At 34.8% G+C, this 19,999-nt stretch overlaps 1 protein-coding gene across 33 annotated transcripts in view; it reads right to left on the bottom strand.

The window, feature by feature from the left end:
• The window catches only part of LOC105475646 (histone deacetylase 9), a 919,991-nt gene that overhangs the window by 51,718 nt on the left and 848,274 nt on the right, over positions 1-19,999 (bottom strand). For all 33 annotated transcript variants that reach the window (XR_011621594.1, XM_071094019.1, XM_071094020.1 and 30 more), the window contains one exon: positions 8,939-9,072. Coding sequence is in view for 32 of the 33 variants with exons in the window: in XM_071094019.1 (XP_070950120.1) it covers positions 8,939-9,072 (134 nt within the window). In the remaining variant the exon portion in view is untranslated. The remainder of the gene's footprint in view (positions 1-8,938; positions 9,073-19,999) is intronic.

Raw genomic sequence — 19,999 nt, 5'->3', positions numbered from 1 at the left:
ATTCCCTTTATCTGTTAAAAGTAGAACATGTAAATAAACTGTGACATTTTCCCAAAAATTATTTTTACGGAATGGAATACTATATGTTAATAAAAACGAATCAACTATGGCTGGTTGCAACAACATGGATAAATCTCACAAATATAACGTTGAGCAAAACGAGTAAGAAAGGAATTATGTATTGTATGATTTCATGGATATAAAGTTACAAATTAAAATGTAGTGTTAGAAATCAGAAAATTGGTTACTTTCAGAAAAGAGAAGGGATACTAGGGAATGTGGGATCTTTTGACATGCTGACATTACTCTATCTCTTGGTTGATCATTACATATGTGATCTCTGTCATATTTCATTGAGGTGTACATTCGTGTTTTGCAGTTTTCTGTATAAGTGTTATATTTTACAATTAAAAACAGTTTAGCAAAAGTTAAAAATTTAAAAAAAAAAGCATTGTGACATAAGAGAATAGGGAAACAAAGTCTGGATCTTGACTCCATGTTCTTTCCACTGTATTATTGTGCTTCCAGGAAACAAAGTGAGATTATATATTTTGCATGAGAGCAACATGTTATATTCTTAGATATAAGGCCACAAATTCACTTACAAAGAAAGCTGAAAGTCCCCCTGCAACATGCAAAGCGACTCAGACAAAATGCAGAAAGGGTTCAGTTGTCAGGGTCAAAGATATTGTGGAACTTTGGAAGAATATGATAATCAAGACCAAGAGGACAAGGGAAGCAGAGTGTGATAAAGACCTGACTCTACATGCTGATGAACTATTATCAATTCCCTAGTGAGGAGGGATTGGTGGTGAAAACTCAGCTCTCATTTGAATAATTATCTTAGAGAAGTCTGCAATTAGATGTGTATGTTTAATTTGATTGTGTAAGTAAATCTGGTTATAATTTTATCCATATTGTGATTCATGAGTCATTCTCAAAATAACCTCTTTTATTTGTTTGAAGTCATTAAAATTCTTGCCCAAATAGATTGGGGGGAAAATCAGAATCAGGGTGATTATACTGACAATCAAGTTACTACACTGACAAACTATTGAAATTATTCAGATTGGGTCTGCCTGCATCCTACCTACATGTGGTTGATGTAGGGTGATATCAACACAGCAATAAAGAAATATGTCTGGTCAATAGCAGTGACATAAGTCTAATAAATCTTATGAGAGTAACAGGAAGACCAAGAGGTAAAGGGAACAGTCATGGTCATCAGCTCGCATGAGATATTGCAGGAATTCCTTGAATAAGGTAAGAGGGACCAGTGAGCCAGACTCTGAGATCATTACTGTAGCTATTATTCTATTAACTGAGTTTTTATCCTTTTGGAGAAATGTAGGTTAAACAATACATCAGCCAATGAATGAAAGGAGGAAGAGGCCTCTGTTCCATATCAAAGAGAAGAAGCCTCTGTTTCATATCAAGCCCAAATAGTATCCTATAATTTCCATGGTGCTAAACCATGATACATGTTTGCACATGATACATTTAAACATCTATGGCAATCACCAACTAAGTAATTAAAAATGAACCTAAAAATAAATGGAAGAAGGCATAGTGGTCTATTGGAAAGAGGATAATGAATGCAATTTGTTGGATAATTCAGATTATTGATATTCTTGTTTAATCATTAAGGTAAGTTTGTATATATACAACATAATGAGAAAACAGAACCACATAGTAGAGTTAGGAAAATACTATATATATTGAAAAGTGCATGTCAAACGAAAGTTCTAACAACATTGAAAGGAAGTTTGTTCAGGGCTGTATTTGTAGTGTTTCAACATAATGTCCGTAGTTTGGATATCAATTGTTATGAAGAAGGCTTGGCTCACATTAAATGCCAAAAATCTTGTTGTTTACTTGCCCCCATTTCTGCAAGTAAGTTTAAATTTGACAGTCAAATTTGGTAAGCCCTGTTTCACTTTGTGTGTCTTAGTATTCTTCTCTTTGTTTGCTTTTTTAATCTCTTCTTCCTTTAATCTGCTAATTTTATATTTTTCAATATTTTCTTAATTTTTTTGTTTTATTAAAGAGATTTTGTATGATACTCTTTTCCAAATGTTGACTTTTCTGCTAACAAGACCTGTTTCACATTATGTAGCTGTGGTGTGCCGGTAAATGTTTAACTGCTAACTGTCCAAGAAATAGTCCTAATTTGTAGCATTTGCTGATTTCTGTGGTGTAAATATTCCCACCATGGCCTGTTTCAGGCTACTAATGTGATGTTATTGAACTTAGATTTAAGCAGAGACACACACAATTGGCTTTCACAAGTCATTTACAGTCGGTTCCAGCATATTGTGGTTAGAGTATAATTTTGTTTATTGATTATCTGGGAAAATTGCTAACAGTTATTTTCATAATAAGCTTTGTTTTCTTCTATGAGCTTCTGCCATCTCCATACACACAAAAAAATACACTGTTTTGTTGCTGTTGTTTCACTCCAAAGCTTGGGATTCATTTGTTTAAAGCTTCCATATTTTTTTCACAGAAATTCTAATTCCTTATGATATTCCATTACCCAGATTCAGACTCAGTAGGTACTTTTATTCTATTCAACATACCTCTCCTCTACCAAAAACAAAATGAACAAATCCAAACAGAGCCATCCACAGTTCTAAGAAGTCTTAATGTCTTTATCTATGCCTTCCCATTACATGATAATCTTTTCCTTAGATATTAGCTCATATTAGTCTGTTTTTTTATTCAAGACCAATTAAATATTAAAATATTCCTCCATCTCTATAGTTAAAAACAATGGTTTTATGTTATATTCCCAATGCACTTTGTTTTACTTTTACTTATATTAAAACTTTTGGGCACAAAATACATGCCCAATAAAAGAGGAATGAATGGACAGATAAAAGAATCATTACATGTTTGTTTCACCATGGCAAAGAACTGCTTTCTTTCTTTCATTGGTTACCATAACCTATGAAATGTCCAGGTTCCTGGCCCATATTCTCCTTAACACTCTCTGAAAAACCTAAAGACTATACAGAAAATGGAGTTCTGAATTATCCAAACAACCTCCACTTAACTTGGCATTTGATAAAACATATAAACAAAAGAAATCCACAATCAATTTGGCTCTGCCTTGTTGAATACAAGAAATGCAACATCATAGACCACATCCACACTGAAAAGTATCTTCAAATAATATTTTTCCCAAACAGTTTTATTCTCTTTAGGTTATCCATACATTCTCTTTCAGAGTATGGTGAGCTTTCAAAGTTTAAAAGAAAACCATAGAAAAACATTATTCTGACATATCATACATTGTCCTTGTATTCAGTTCCTCCTTCCTTTACTCATGAATGGCAACTATTTAGGAGCTTGTAAGCTTTCCCAGATTCACACCAATTCCCCAATGGACTAAGCCTCAGCCATACATAATCTAAAGGATGAAAAAGATGGCAAAACAACTTCCCCATTCGGAATCCAATGCAAACAAACCCCTGATGAGCAACTTGGACAACAACATCTCAAGAGTTCACCTCAGGGGTGGTTGTCAACACTTACTAGAGTCAATTCAAGAGACTATTTCGCAGCTTTAGAGCAAAACGTCATCTTTAAAAGATTATCAACAAACACGATCACTAAGTTTAGCCACTGTTTGTGAAATTCAAGTCAAATGAAAGCAGCTGAGCATACTCAACAGGCGATAGCAGTTATTAAAAAGAAAGTGGAGAGAGGGAGGGAGAAAGGGAGAGAGGGTTGAAGGGAGTGAGGAAGTGAAGAATAACGGGAGGGAGGCAGGGAGGGAAAGAGAAAAGAAAAAAAAAAGAGACAAAAAAAGAAATCAGAAGCCAAAATTTTAAAAGAGTGAGGGAAATCAAAACATGCTATATGCTCCGAGTGTAAATGCTGAGCAGTACTAGAGGCTTTAGCATAATTTCAACAGCTTCCAGATCTATCACAATTTGTTTTGCTTTTTCCTCTAACAAGCTTAGAAATCATCATTTATTTGGTATTGACAGGTGATCTTCTAATGGCCATGTTCTCAACTCACTACCCAAGGCTTCTACTACTACATGTCCTCTCCTTTCTTCGACTTGCTTGAAGTTTTTCAATGTTTTTGCTTTAGATTCCGTAGGAATGGAAACTGCTTAAAGCTTTTCTCACCTCTTGGGAAAATTTCTTTCAGAGGAAGTAACCCGGGGTGCCACTAATTGGCTTTGCATAACAGTAGGCAAATTTGGCCTTAAAGCAACTGTGACACTGTTTGCCAATCAGCTCAAATACAGATTACCAAAATCAGATTTTCTGGGAACCTCACAGATGTTTCTATTATGAATTCTAAAAACTATGTGGCTGTTGACACAAGTATCCCTAATGCCTTTCCAAGCAACTTAATGATTCTTCTCATTTAAATATTCACTTCAATTTCTTGCAAACCCCAAGCTGGTGCTTCTAAGTGCTTCATTTAAAAAGATCAAAAATATTCATCATGCACTGATTGGACCGATAAATCTAAGTTCTAAACTTTGCCAAGAAAAAGAAAAAAAATGGACTTCTGGTATGTCTTCAAAATTAGTTGCCTCTAGGAATTTCCTGTACCATGCTCAAATTAGTTTTAATCCAATAGTATACTATTTTGACTAACCTTGTACATATTTCTTAAAAGAATAATTAAGAGATGTTTTGCTAAGTAGATCATTTTCATGATAAAGATATTTAAAAAGAAGAAAATGCCTGTTTTGGGTACAACACTCAGACAACTAAAATTTTTAAAAATCAAGATTTTGGTACGCATCTATGTGTCCACACAGATGCAGAGCTAACGGTTCCTGCTGATTTTATAATTACTTTGGGTTATGTAATACATATTATTCTGCTGATAATAAGTCCTAAGAAGCAAAATTTTGCTGTATTGATATGGCCTGGCCAAAAACAACAAGGGAAAGAAATAGCATTCAAAAAACTGGCAAAATGTTTATGAATTCTAATCCTCCGCACATGAATAAATACATCTGACAAAGAGCAGAGGCCCTCAGAAAGGCCCCTCTTGACCTTTCTAATGTGAGTTCAATTGCATGTTCAGTGTTGAGAAACTCAAGTGGGTTCTGCCAATGTTTTAAGTTCAAGCTTTACTACATTTTGTTATTTGTAAAAGTGAAATCCCAGATAATGAGTTATAATTGCTCTATTAATCACTGAATAAAGGGTTTGGAGGGAAACTGGGATTTGAAATCGCAATAGCTGGTATCTGAAAGACATTCTTTTGTATTTTCTCACCTATAGCTTACCATACAAAACTACTGTGAAAACTGCATATATGCACTTTTTAAAAAAATGATGAGGTACATGCAATATGCCTTATATATTATTTCTCTAAAAGTATGAAATTTAAAACTTCAGTGTAGTCATAATGATCTTTGACCTTGAAAAAAATGCAGAAAACCAGGCCTTGGATTATAAATTATATTGTCAATGAAAGTGAGAAGAACTCTCCATTCTTTAATGCGTTTTATGTATTATATTTTCATTTCCTTTTTCCAAATGAATTATAATGTAAAACACACTTGTATTTTTCTTTAATTTTTCACTTTTAATAATCTTTCTTTTTCTTAACTTTGTTCTTCTATATTCTGATAGACCTGACAACAAAATTTACCTTTCAAAAATTCAATAATCCCATATTCATTGTTACCCTTAAAGTATCTACTGGGAAATCTATATTCTTATTTATGTTCTCAAGAAAGTTTAATACAAAAAATATAGAAAGGTATACATTATTTAAACCTCCCTTCCTTTAGTTTATACTGAAAATTTTTAGGTTGCGCTTATGCAACTAAAGATTACCAAAAAAAAGGGACAAGCTGGTATTTAGGGCATCATAATAACTAACTCAAATTTACCATAAGACATACATATTAATTAGTAAGTTCAATAGTCAATATAGCCAAAAATAATCATTTCAGTTAGCACTTACTGGAAATTTTAGCAATCTAAACACTCACACGGTCAGGTTTAATATTGTCCAGTGATACCTTTATTCCTTTCTCTTTCTCAGGCATGGTCTTTCTAAACATGTACAGAAAAGGCACAGGTCTCAAACTTTAAATCAGGTGACATCATTGTCATTCTTTCTGTGTTCTGGTCTCCAATTAATTTCCCTTTCCTTCTTAGGCCTAAGGCTCTGACTATCTTTTGCAATATGCAGTAGATTATAAATGTTCAAACTCTGACCAATTGGTGATTTTCAAACAGATGCCACCAGGGTAGCCAACAACTGCAGTATTCACTCTCGTTTTTCTGTCTTTTTGGAAGTCATTCATAAATTTAAAAGGGTGGTTTTAATATTTAATTCAGAATTTTGAATCCCTCCCTCCCGCCCTCCCTCCCTTCCTCCCTTCCTTCCTTCCTTCCGAGTCTCGCTCTGTCACCCAGGCTGGAGTGCAGTGGCGCCATCTCGGCTCACGGCAAACTCCGCCTCCCAGGTTCACGCCATTCTCCTGCCTCAGCCTCCCGAGTAACCAGGACTACAGGCGCCCGCCACCGCGCCGGCTAATTTTTTGTATATTTAGTAGAGACGGGGTTTCACCATGTTAGCCAGGACGGTCTCCATCTCCTGACCTCGTGATCCACCCGCCTCGGCCTCCCAAAGTGCTGGGATTACAGGCATGAGCCACCGCGCCCAGCCAGCAAGATATTTTCATACAGGAGTATTTAAGAATATGTACTCTCTCATATTGCCATCAATTTTAATGTCACTAATTGCTCTATAAAAGCAGTCTATTTCATCTCCATGAAAAGCACATGTACTAAAATGACCAGAGTTCTCCCAGTCAAAAGGGCATAGAATGGCAGCAAGGTACAAAACACACTTTGCTTTACAGTAAACACAGATAAATTAAGAAAAACATGTAACTTCACACAATTGAATCTGTTCTGAAACATAATCATTTCTTAAAGAAGGAGATCATAGGAGAGATCACTCCATCCTCATTGGAAATGTTGGGTTAAGAGCAAAAGATTTTATAAGAGTATAGAGACAGAATCTCATTTGAATGCATGTGTTCAAAGAAAGGCAGTAAAATCCCTGATTTCCTTCCACGTAGGCAGAAAAGTGGTTGGCTTTTGCACTCAGGTAACATTTCTTTCTGGCTAGGTCAATTATCCATGGAGCCACAAATCCACAGTTCATTCTGATTGTCTGCACATCTGTGTAAACCTTTATAATGCAAATATTAATATCAATATGCTTCTGTAACATGTTTCTATATTTAAAATCAAATAAGTGATTTCAGAATACAGGGGACTATGCAAAAAATCTTATCTAGGGGGCAAAAAAGCAACCCAACATCAACTTATAAAATAAAAATAGCATTTATTTCTTGCACTCCATTACTACCACAAAAAGTAAAAAAAATACTCAACATTCTGTTTGACATTATTGACTTACAGGAATCTCAGAAAGACACTAACATTTTAGAAAATTTTACACACCTTGAATTGTGTGTGATCTGAAACAGCAGTACTTTGTTGACACTAATCATTAGATAATTGCATCCTTTGGGTTATTGTGCCGTCTAAAATTAATAAGACAGCCGGGCGCGGTGGCTCATGCCTGTAATTCCAGCACTTTGGGAGGCCAAGGCGGGTAGATCACGAGGTCAGGAGTTCGAGACCAGCCTAGCCAACATGGTGAAACCCCGTCTCTACTAAAAATACAAAAATTAGCTGGGCATGATGGTGCACACCTGTAATCCCAGTTACTTGGGTGACTGAGGCAGGAGAATTACTTGAATCAAGGAGGCGGAGGTTGCAGTGAGCCGAGATCGCACCACTGCACTCCAGCATGGGCAACAGAGTGAGACTCTGTCTCAGGAAAAAAAAAAAAAATTAACAAGAGTAAAGTATTTGAGCAATGCTTAAGTTTTCTCTCTCATATTCTTCAAATTAACAACGTACATTTTTACTTCAATAAATATGAAAAATATTCATGTGGAAACACTGCAGGTTTATAAAATAATGACAATAAGAACTATATGTTCTATGTGCAGAAGAAAAGGTACATTTTGTTTCATAAATACTATAGGCAAAGGCATGCATTACAGTTAAAAATGATATGAATGATAGATTTTTAAAAAGATTTTGTGTATGTTTATCTAATAAGCAAAATCATATTGCAAATTCATAAAAGGCAAAATGCGTATGATAGTCCTAACACTACTGTATAATCACTACAGAAAATGAGTTAATGGATAATATTAATGAATACATAGAAACTGAAATATTTGCTGAATTGCAACTAATTGGTTGAAAATGTTGCCATGAGCTGGAAGTGAACCTCATAGCAATTGGATCTGAATTCTGCAGAGTAGTCAGAAAATATGTTGCAATGTAGCCATCTCATGTGAAAGAAAAATAATGGTCTTTGGCCATTTAGATTCATGTTCATATCTTGGATCTTATAATACATTCTGACTACATGACTTTGGATGGATTTCTCAACATTTTTGAGACTCATTCTCACCATCTGTAAGATGGAAATACGTATCTCTTAGCATAAAGAATGTTGACAAAAATAGTTTACCAATTTTTAAAATAGTTTTTTTTTTCCAGAAATAACATAATCCTACAAGAAACCTCCAGACATTTTTTAAAGTTTTATTTCTTATTCAATGTTTCCATACTCATTGGTTGGGTCAGTAGACAAAACGTTCTTCTTATTTTTGAGCTCTGTGGCTAACCTGATTGAAGGGAGTGAATGCTATGTGGATTCTATACCTGGAATAACACTGTAGTATATGAGAACATGTAAACTTATCTTATCTAAGGCTTACCTTCTTTCTTAATAATAAGAGCAATGTTAAGCTTTCTGAGTATGCAGAATTTTTTTTTTTTTAGTTTAAAAATATACATGCATACATCCCTGAATCTTTACCCCTGCTCTTTTGTACTTTTACTTTTTTACCTCATTTCCTAGAAGCGCATTTACACAGGCTTCTGATGCGTCACAGATGGCTGTGAGATCATGTCCTCCTTCTAGAGCCAACACCACACGTCCATCAGCCAACGTCATCAATTGCTTCGTCAAATGACCAAAACCTACCATAATACAAACAGAATATTTCAAAGTATTAAATCAAGAGAAAATGATCACTAGAATCTAACGTTGATTGAACACATATTTCGAGTAAGTCATTACTAAGCATTTTCTGTGTGCTAATTCATTCAATACTCAAAATAATTTTATGGATTAGGTCCTATTATTATCTCTATTTTACAGATAAGGGACCCAAAGCCCAAGATCCCACAGCTAAGAAGTATCACAACCAAGACTGGCACCAATCTGGCTCTTCACCAGTGCACAGCGCTGCTTTTCATAACGCAGTCTGTACGTACCTGGACAAAAAAACTGAATATGATTCAGCCGGTGTTAACAAGGTAAACTGTTCCATTTGCTTGCCATATGTTTCCTGTCTCCATCATTGGCCTTTATTATAGAAAGTTTTCTATGCCCCCAATTGCTATCTATTACAAATTTATATTATCTAACATAATTATTTACATTATCTAATGTAATATAAAATCTATTACATTAGATTTTTATAAGCATTATTTTATTGTGAAACCTTGATAAATGCAAAATATGAATAACATCTATACATGTTATAAAATACAATAATATGACAAATATCTGCTTTTTTACTTTCCAACTTAAAGAAAATTAAGTTAGCAACACTTTTTAAACCCCCATGTGCCTCTCCCTGATAGTAGCTATCCTCCTCCTTGTGGGAGATCAGGATCCTGAGTTTATAATTCCATTGCTTTCCTTTGTTTAATTTCCTTGTTTTTGAACTTTATAAAAATGGTTTTAAAGTTTTGCAACTTACTAATTTCATGTGTTTTGTTAGCTCATCTCTGTTGATGCCTGTAGCTATAGTTTTTTTGCTGTCTAGTAGGCCATTATATGTCAACATAGGTTATCTACCCGATCTATTGACAGAGAGTTGGTTTTCCTGTTATCACCAAATTCCAGGTTTTTTACCATTACAAATAATGTCACCATGAACATTCTTACAAGGGTCTTCTGGTGCACATATGCACATGTGAAATGGAATTGTTGAGTCTTAAAATCTGCTAAATAATGCCAGATTATTTCCAAAGGGCTATTACCAAGCCCCACTCTCAGAAACAGTATATGTAAGAGTTCCAGTTAAGTCACATCCTTACCAACATTTGGTATGATTTGCTAAGTGGGTGGTAAAAAAAAAATGGCATCTTATTGTAGTTTCATTCAGTATAAGAGGGGAGCTTTCTATTTCTAATTTAACTTAGAGATTTCATTACAAATGTAATTTAATCTAATTATTTCTTTACACAGCTAGACTTTTCCCCATAATTTGACAGTGTTGTTAGTTACATTAATTAATATTTCAAATATGAAGCCATCACTGCATTTAGGAAGTAAAATAAGCTTGGTCATAATATATAATCTTTTTAATACACACCTGGATTTGTTTTGCTAATACTTTGTTTTAAGATATTTTTTGAGTATATTCATGAATGGGGTTAATCTGTAATTTTCCATTCTTATATTGACCATAATGAATTTTGATGTGGTTGGGACTCTCTGTTTTTATTATCTGATGCCAGAATGTCAGGGAGAAATCTCCTATGAAACCATTAGGGTCTTGTGTTCACTTTGAAGAAGATTTTTAAGTATTGATTGAATTTTTAAGGGATTATATGACTACACCTGCTTTCTATATCGTCCTAAGTTATATTTTTACAAGAGTTTCCTTCTTTTATTTCAGTGTTTGAATTTGCTGAAATAAAATATTTGTTTATTATATTATTTTGAAATTCCACATAGATGTAGGTGGATATTGTCTGTAAATATTTCCTTGATCTCTTTTACATTCTCTTTCATATTTTCCATCTCTCTCTTTCCTGCATTATGTATATTTTTGATTCAGAGATGTCTTCCAGACTTTCCCTCTTCAGAGACCTCTAATCTGCTACATCACACCTTTAGTGATATTTTCATTTCTGTGATTATATTATTTAACTCTAGAATTCTGATTTTGTTCTATTTCATGACTTATTGGTCATTATTATACTTTCTTAACTCCTTGTTTATGTTTTTATTTCTTCCTTTATTTATTTCAGCATAATTATTTTGTATTCTGCAACTGACTTTTGAAATCTTTTGGCTTAGTTTGCTCTCTTTTGTTTTTGCTGCTTCATGTTCATGCTGCCTTTATTCTCCCGTTTTTAAATTTTTTACTAATTTATTTAATTTGTGGAATCCTTTGAGCTTGTATTCATTGTAACTTTATATGTGAAAAATATATGAAGCTTGGTGCAATGGACTGAATGTCACAACCCCCCAAAATTTATATGTGGAAATTCTAAACTCCAATGTGATGTTTTTGAGAGGCAGCCTTTGGTAATTAGGTAGAGTCCTCATGAATGAGATCAGTACCGTTACAAAAGGGACCCCAGAGAGTCCTCTAGTTCTCTTGTTGTCTTCTAAGGATCCAAGGAGAGGCTGGCACTCTTTAATTCAGATTAAGTAGAGTCCTCATGGATGAGATTAGTACCCTTACAAAAGGGACTCAGAGAGTCCTCTAGTTCTCTTGTCGCTTTCTAAGGGTCCAAGGAGAAGTTGGCAGTCTTTACTCCAGAAGGCCCTCACCAGAACCTGACCATGCGGGCAAGCTGATCTCAGACTTACAGTAACCAGAACTGTGAGAAATAAATTTCTGTTGTTGATAAGCTATCAGTCTATTATACTTTGATACAGCAGCCTGAACTAAGACACCAGGGTTGAATGTGATATCTGTCTTTCAAATCTGGCTCAAGTGTGATATTGTTTGCTTTTGCTGGATATCTGGGACACTACCATCTAGGATCTATTTTAAATTCTCATATTGCAAGACTGGTTGTGGAGTTTGCTGTTGTTGTTTGCACATGTATATCATAAATATGGACCTTAAAACTTTATTATAAATTCTCATAGAGAAGAAAGTCAGGGCATCTTTTCTTTTCTTTTCTTTTTTTCCCTTCCTTCCTTCCTTCCTTCCTTCCTTCCTTCCTTCCTTCCTTCCTTCCTTCCTTTCTTTCTTTTCTTTCTTTTCTTTCTTTCTTTCTTTCTTTCTTTCTTTCTTTCTTTCTTTCTTTCTTTCTTTCTTTCTTTCTTTTTCTCTTTCTCTCTTACATTCTTTCTCTCTTTTCTCTGAAACTTTCTTTTGGAAATTCCCTTTATTGATGGCAAAAGCTAAGATGGATGTGTTGTTTTATTTAGGAACATTTTCTTTTCCAAAGTGTTGGCCCTTTGTCATTCTTTCTTTATTCTGGTCTCCAATTAAATTCCCTTCCATTCTTAGGCCCAAGCCTCTGACCCTTTTTTACAATATGCAGTAGATTATTAATATTCCAACTCTGATCAATTGGAGAATTTGGTATAGATGCCCCCAGGGTGGTCAACAACTTCAGGATTTACTCTCCTTTTTCTATCTTTTGGAAGTCAACCATAAATTTAAAAGGATGATTTTAATATTTAATTCAGCATTTTGAGATATTTTCACATGACAGTGTTTAAGAATATGCAATGTCTCATATTGACAAATTTGAATGCTTTTCATTCAACATTTAGAAAAAATTTACATGGCATCCAACCTGTCCAATTTCAGGGGCAATTGCCAAAAGGTAGGGTAAATAAAAATAAATAAAAACATGTGTTTCAATAGAACATTTCATTTTTTATATGCTTTGTGAACTTACAGTGAAAAAACATTTAATTTTTAAATCAATTGAATTTTTTTATAATTCATAGATTTTATTTTTTAGAGCAGTTTTGTATTTACAGAAAAACTGAGCAGGAAGTACAACAAGTTCCCATATCCAGTCCCTTTCTTTCTATATTATTCACATTTTGTATTATTTTGGTACATTTGTTATGACTGATAAGCCAGTACTGATGCATTATTATTAACTAAAGTACAGTTGAGGTTCACACTTTGTGTTGTACATTCTATGGGTTTTGACAAATGCATAATGGCATGTATCCACCATTACACTATCAGACAGAATCGCTGACTGCCCTGAAAATTTCCTGTGATCTATCTATTCATCCTCCCTCTCTGCCCCTCAACCCCTGGCAACCAATGATCGTTTAATTATCATAGTCTTTTGTTTGAAAAGAAAATAAATTCTCAAGGTGTGTTTGGTAGAATTTAATGAAAGCCTATAAAATCATCAGATAATGAGAACCTGAAACTAAATTAGGTTACTTCTATTTTGAACAATAAAATAAAACATTAATCCTAGTAATGCCTTAAGATAATCCGTTTGGTAAACAACTGCCTAGAAGATTTTCCCTTCTAGTCTAGCACTTGAGGTTCACCATGAACAGGATGAGTTAATCTCCCCAATATCTTGAAGCACTTTAATGTTGATTTTAACCACTTACCTACTATTTGGATGGAAGTCAAATTAGTCACTTTACAATTATCCCATGTTTTAAAATTCTTCACAAAAATTCATTCTAAAAAGGACTTAAAATTAGTTAAAAACTGTTATCAAGCATTTTAGTATTTCTCAATTCCTATGGACCTCATTATGATGCCAATAAGAATCTTTTACCCAGGCCACTTAGGAATGAGGCTGTCCACACTAAACTACCTTATTACCTGATGACAATAAAAAGAATGATAAACATTCAGAAAAGAAGTAATGCAAAATTTTGATCCCTAACGCTCAAAAATGTTCTTTCCCTAAGCCAAGATTAATAGCACATAGTAATTAGTATCATTCTAGAAAATTTATGTAAAAAACCTAATATGTAAGGATACATTTCTGTTAATCATATTGTTAAATATTCTAGACAGCTTTTTCTGTAACCTAAACCAGGGCTACAGTGATAATTTTAAAAGGTATGATAAATCAAGCCAGAAATCTTACTAATAATTTCTAGTAATTTAGAATTCAATTATCTAAAGTCACTACTGAACAAATCAAATCACTGGATTAAAAAAGAAAGAGAGAGAGAGAGATCCAAATCTGGTTTAAGTTCACTCTTTCCTCTGGGAATGAAAAAAGTACCATAAAATGCCAAATTTAGATGGGATAGTAAAAAGTGGAAGGAAAGAGTGGAATGAAGTTAATCTTTGATCTCTATCCAAATTCCTCTTTCTTTTACCTACAGGGTTTATTTCCATTCACATGTTACCCATGTGATCTCTGCAGTCAGAGATTGAGGCAGCTGAACTCTGAGTTATGCATGCACAAAACATTCAAGTGATGTATAGAAATTTCTACAAGACCCATGCTCCTTCTTCAAATCAAAGTAAGCAATTCGAGATTTTTTTTTATTATCCTGAATTCTGCTGTGTTCATTGTTACTGTACATATTAGAAACATTAAATATGCCAGCCAAGTGTGGTTACCAAGGTGAAGGTATTATTTTTCAGGACATATTAGATAAAAGTTTCAGTGGCATGTTACGTGTGTGTGTGTGTGTGTGTGTGTGTGTGTGTTGGAGCAGAGGATGTATAACATTTTTAGTAAGCATGATTGCAAGTTTCATGTAATCGTATTTACTTCTAGCCTCATTAAAGACACAAAAGCTCATCCTACATCTCACAGTAAGTTTAATAAAACCTTTAGAGTTGAAAAATTACAGCAGAGACCTTCCTCAAGTGGGGTTGAGTGTTTTGAGTGTGAGGGCTGATCGGCTAAGTGATTAAGTGGAAAACATGTTCCTATACGATGGTACCTTGTAGGCTCAAGCAATCACTGGACATAGAGATGGAATGGGGTTCTCAACATTCATGTAGGCCATCAGTTTCAGAACTGAGTGCAGAGCTGAGGGAGGAACCTGGATGCCTTGGGGAAGCCACATGTGCAGGCTCAGGTTAGTGACTGGTATTGGGATGCATTGACTAAAAATCAGCCTTAACAGTCATCCCTATTACCTGCATTGACTACAAAAGAATCTGTATATTTTATAGGTGTTGGTTTCTGCTAAGAAATCATATTGTGTCAGATACTTTTTTTTTTTTTGAGATGGTGTCTCTCTCTGTCACCCAGGCTAGAGTGCAGTGGTGTGATCTTGGCTCACTGCAACCTCCACCTCCCGGGTTCAAGTGATTCTCCTGCCTCAGCCTCCCGAGTAGCTGGGACTACAGGCATACGCCACTATGCCCAGCTAATTTTTGTATTTTTAGTAGAGACAGGGTTTCACCATGTTGGTTGGCCAGGATGGTCTCGATCTCTTGACCTCGTGATCCACCCACCTTGGCCTCCCAAAGTGCTGAGATTACAGGCGTGAGCCACCGTGCTGGGCCATGTCAGACACTTTTAAAAAGATATTTGGTACCTTAAACTTTTACTTTAGAAAACATTTTAGAATGAGGCATCCATCAAACACCATAACTACTACTAAAGAATCCTACATGTAGCCTGGTTGTTTTAAAAATTGTCCATCAGCATTAAATTATAAGCATGAGAAGGATTCTACACTGTAATAAATCATTTCTTTTGATGACCAAGCGGAGCTGAACTGGTAACTACCAAGACCTTGACACCATTGAGAAAGAGAATTAGAAGGGCCTTTTCAGCATGAAATCCTCTGTTTGGTTCCATTAATTTAGTAGAAGCAAATTTAATATTTTTGATTATAAAAATTATCATTTTCAATTTGATTTCCTGATACTTTATAGGGGTTGGTTTCTGCTAAGAAATCATATTGTGTCAGTATTTTCTCTAGTTTAGAAGTTGTTTGAAATGAAAAGTTGCTCTAAGAAGGCTCAAAGATTAAACCTTACATATGTATTTAATAACCATGTCAGATGACACAAAAGGATTCATTCTTCAAGGTGGCATGTCTCAAATGCTTCTCTCTAACATTTCCAAATAGTTCCCAGAGAATGGTGGTAGTGAAAGGAAACAACCTTATCTAGCTTTATTTTAATTTTCATTTAAAAAAACAGTATTAAAAAAATTAATGCATTTTCATTGTAAGAAATTTGGAAAATGATAGAAAATAATAAATAAATTAAATAGTATAATATTATATAATAAACAGACTGTTGTGATATATCATATAAAGTGTTATCTTTTATCTGATAAATATATAAAATAAATGATAATCATAAAATAATTACAAATAATAATAAATACATAGTTCCATCAACCAGAAATAGCCAATTCTACCTTTGTGTGTTTCATGCTTCTTGTTGTATTTTCTAAATAAAACAGAATCATTCCGGTTTTTTTTAAACTGCATTTACAAATATCAAATAGTGGATAAATTTTTCATTTCTCTACAATATCATTTAAAATGTATCCATGCACCAACCAATTCTGTTTTTAGATATTTAAGTGTGTTATTAGGTTTTTAGTTTAATATACAAGGTAGCAAATAATAGCCTAATGTATAATCAAAGTGACCAACGTATGTCAGTATTTATCTTATTCTAGTGTTATGTATTATTAGGGTTGGAAGAAGCCTTGCTCTTTTTATTGCTAACTTCTCTGTGTCACCAGAGCATGGGCTAGAACCTAAGTAGTAAAGCACGTAAAGCCAAAATGAGAACAAAGTTTATGCAGTCAGGACTGTATAACTCTCCCACAAAGTCTGTTTCTATTACAAAATTGCAAATGGTGTTGGAAGTCTCTATGGAGGCCAAAACTGAGTTAATGCTGTAGTGGGTTGAACAGGGAATTGTCTCTAACCTACCATTTAGTTACTATTGCTATCCTGCCTCCCTGTAGTAAAACAGATCAGACCCTAGAATCAGCAGCCAATTCTCAGAGAAAGATACCTCGATCATGATTCATTTGGTTAATAAAGAAATGGTGACACACTGTGATCTATTGGATAAGTCATTTTACTTCTACTTAAACATTTGTTGACTTTGCTGATGCCGGTCTCCCATTCATGACAAGTCTTCCCCCAACTATTGTTTTCTTTCTATTGAGGAAAGCCTCCAGTTTAAAAAAAAGAAACAACAAAAATTATTCTGGCAACCTCCATCCTCAATCTGCCATTCAGCAGAGGCACTGGCATCCAGATAAGCAGAAGTGACAGCTTTTGAAATACTCAATGACACCTGATTTGTATTATTTTTGTAACTCTTCTATGGCTAAAAAGTCTCACTACCAATTTACTCATTTATTAACATGTCAATTACGTTTGGGCCTGAAATGTTTGTGTGGACTTCACCACACATTTAATATAGTAGGGATCAAAGGAGTCACACATTGTTGCCCTATTTTCATTTGAAATTAAATTTTTCTCATCCATTGGACTATCTTCTGTAGTTATACCCAGAAAGGATTACTGAAGAATGCACATCCAGGGAAGTCTAATTATAAAAACTGTAGCCATTTTCCTCCCTCTCTAAACCCTGTGGTCATTAAGTTACCATGTTATTCTTTAGGAAAATGCAGTCAGGCTCAAGTAGAGAGAGAAATTTGGGTAGCATGTGGCAGTCTCATGTATTGTGAGGCTCTCCAGCAGGACTTCAAAGCAGAATCTGATTGTTGCAGATGGGAAGAATGCTTTCCACAGAAATACCTTTTTAAGACTCATGGTGCTGTAATTCATATGGTAGGCACTTGTGATTCATTCCTGATGATGTTGGGATCATTTAACTCACAGAACCATTGTCGCTACCATAAAGTCCTTTCATCTGTAGCCAAAAAGGTTTATTTCATGCAAATGAAAAATTTTCATTAAAGTATCACCTTAATAATGGGCAAAGATATATATTTTCTGGTTATGTTTAAAATGTAAATTTATGAACATATTCTGAAGAGTCATTTCATGTTAAGATCTTTACTTATTTGATGTCCCAGGACTCTTTCCAAGTTCATTGAATCCGGAAATCAATTTTAGAAGAAATATGGAGATTATTACCATTAAATCTTTCAGTTGGCTTATTCCAAGCAGCCCTATAAATACTACATATGTTTTAAAGAAAGCATTTCCAACCACAGCAAAAATGCTTTTACTCTTCTAGTCAGTGATGCTCCAGGAGGTAAGTTTATATTCTCAGCACCTTTTGAAAGTAAATGTATATTTCGTTTGTATCCTAAACAAAGTCTGAAACAATGGAATACTTCAATGCCATTACTTTTGTAAGACAAAATTGATCCTCAGAAATTCCTGAGAAAATAAATGGCAAGATGATTGACTGGAACTTTAGTTATCCATCCATCCATCCATCCATCCATCCATCCATCCATCCATCCATCCACTCACCCATCCCTTCATCCATCTATGATCCAACTACAAATCAACTATTATTTACTAAATACCTATGATGTGCCACAGTTTATACATAAATCTGATACTTCTATTGGATATGAGTTATTACAAACTCTATTTGAACCTCAGTTTTATTACCTACATATAAAATTAAATACTATTTATTTACCTTACAGGTTTGAAATGAATATTTAATTATTAAAGGCCAACTGCAAAATGGACACACAGTTTATCAAACAGAGTCTGGTGTATGGCAGGTGCTCAGTATTTATACTTTTTTTTTTTAAGAGATGAAGTCTCATTCTGTCACCCAGGCTGGAGTGCAGTGGCACCATCATAGCTCACCTAACCTAAAACCACAGGGCCCAAACAATCCTCCCACCTCAGTCTACCGACTAGCTTGGATTACATCGCACCATCACACCCTACTAATTTTTCAATTTTTTTCATAAGGACACGGTCTTACTATGTTGCCCAGACTGGTCTAGAACTCCTGGCCTGAAGCAATCCTCCTGCCTCGGCCTCCCAGAGTTCTGGAATTAGAGGTGTGAGCCACCATGCCTGGCCAGTATTTATACTTTTAATGAAAGCTTTTAATTTAACAATTATAGATCTAGATATTAATTTCAAGTTTATATATTCCAATTCTACCATTTTAAGAAGTGGGTGAGGGGCCGGGCACGGTGGCTCAAGCCTGTAATCCCAGCACTTCAGGAGGCCAAGACGAGCGGATCACGAGGTCAGGAGATCCAGACCATCCTGGCTAACCTGGTGAAACCCCATCTCTCCTAAAAAATACAAAAATCTAGCCGGGTGAGGTGGCGGGCACCTGTAGTCCCAGCTACTCGGGAGGCTGAGGCAGGAGAATGGCGTAAACCCGGGAGGTGGAGCTTGCAGTGAGCTGAGATCCGGCCACTGCACTCTAGCCTGGGTGACAGAGCGAGACTCCGTCTCACAAAAAAAAAAAAAGAAAAAAAAAAGAAGTGGATGAGGAAACTAAGGCGCATAGTGATACCAGAGAGCAATTTTTCAAGGAAAAGTAAAGAAGAGCAAGTAAAACATGAAAAATGTTGTGCTCTTATGATATATCTGCTATAGAATATCTGTTTTCCTTTTGGAAGAATGTTTTTAAAAAAGCCATTATGGCCAATAGAAGTAGAAAATCATGTTCAAAGATGGGGGTGAGGGTGAGGAGTGAGAGATGTGTGGGGAAGAAGTTCAAGACCAAATAAATATAATACACCAAATGAAAAAGTCTGAAGTCTTTCTGGCCACGAACTCTTGCTTACATAGGTCTATGGGGAAAAAAGACATACTTAGCTAAAAAAACTTAACTTATACAAAATTTCATTGATTTACACAGGGTAAAACTAAAACACCATGTCTTCAAGAGGACTCAAAAAATAATTGTGGTAGATCCATTCACTTAAGAGAAACCTACTGAGAAGCTACTATGTGATCAAGGAACTGTGCTGGCAATGAAGACACAATTAGGAGCCAAGCAAAGGTGTTCATTACCCTTATATGGTTTATAAATTAATGTTAGTGAGAGTTAATATAACCAGGCACCATGCTAAGTATTTGAAATGCATTATCTCATTTATTCATCACACAGCTTCCCAAGTAATAAGAAAATTAACTTGCCCAAGCAACTAAGGTCAATCAATGACAAAGTTGGGATAAGAGGTTGGGTCAGTTGACTTTAGTGCCTGTCATCCAAACCACTCTTCTGTGGCTAAATCCAAGTAATAT

This window comes from Macaca nemestrina, chromosome 4 (assembly GCF_043159975.1).
Source record: "Macaca nemestrina isolate mMacNem1 chromosome 4, mMacNem.hap1, whole genome shotgun sequence".
Taxonomy (NCBI): domain Eukaryota; kingdom Metazoa; phylum Chordata; class Mammalia; order Primates; family Cercopithecidae; genus Macaca; species Macaca nemestrina.
This window is presented reverse-complemented; position numbering and strand designations above follow the sequence as displayed.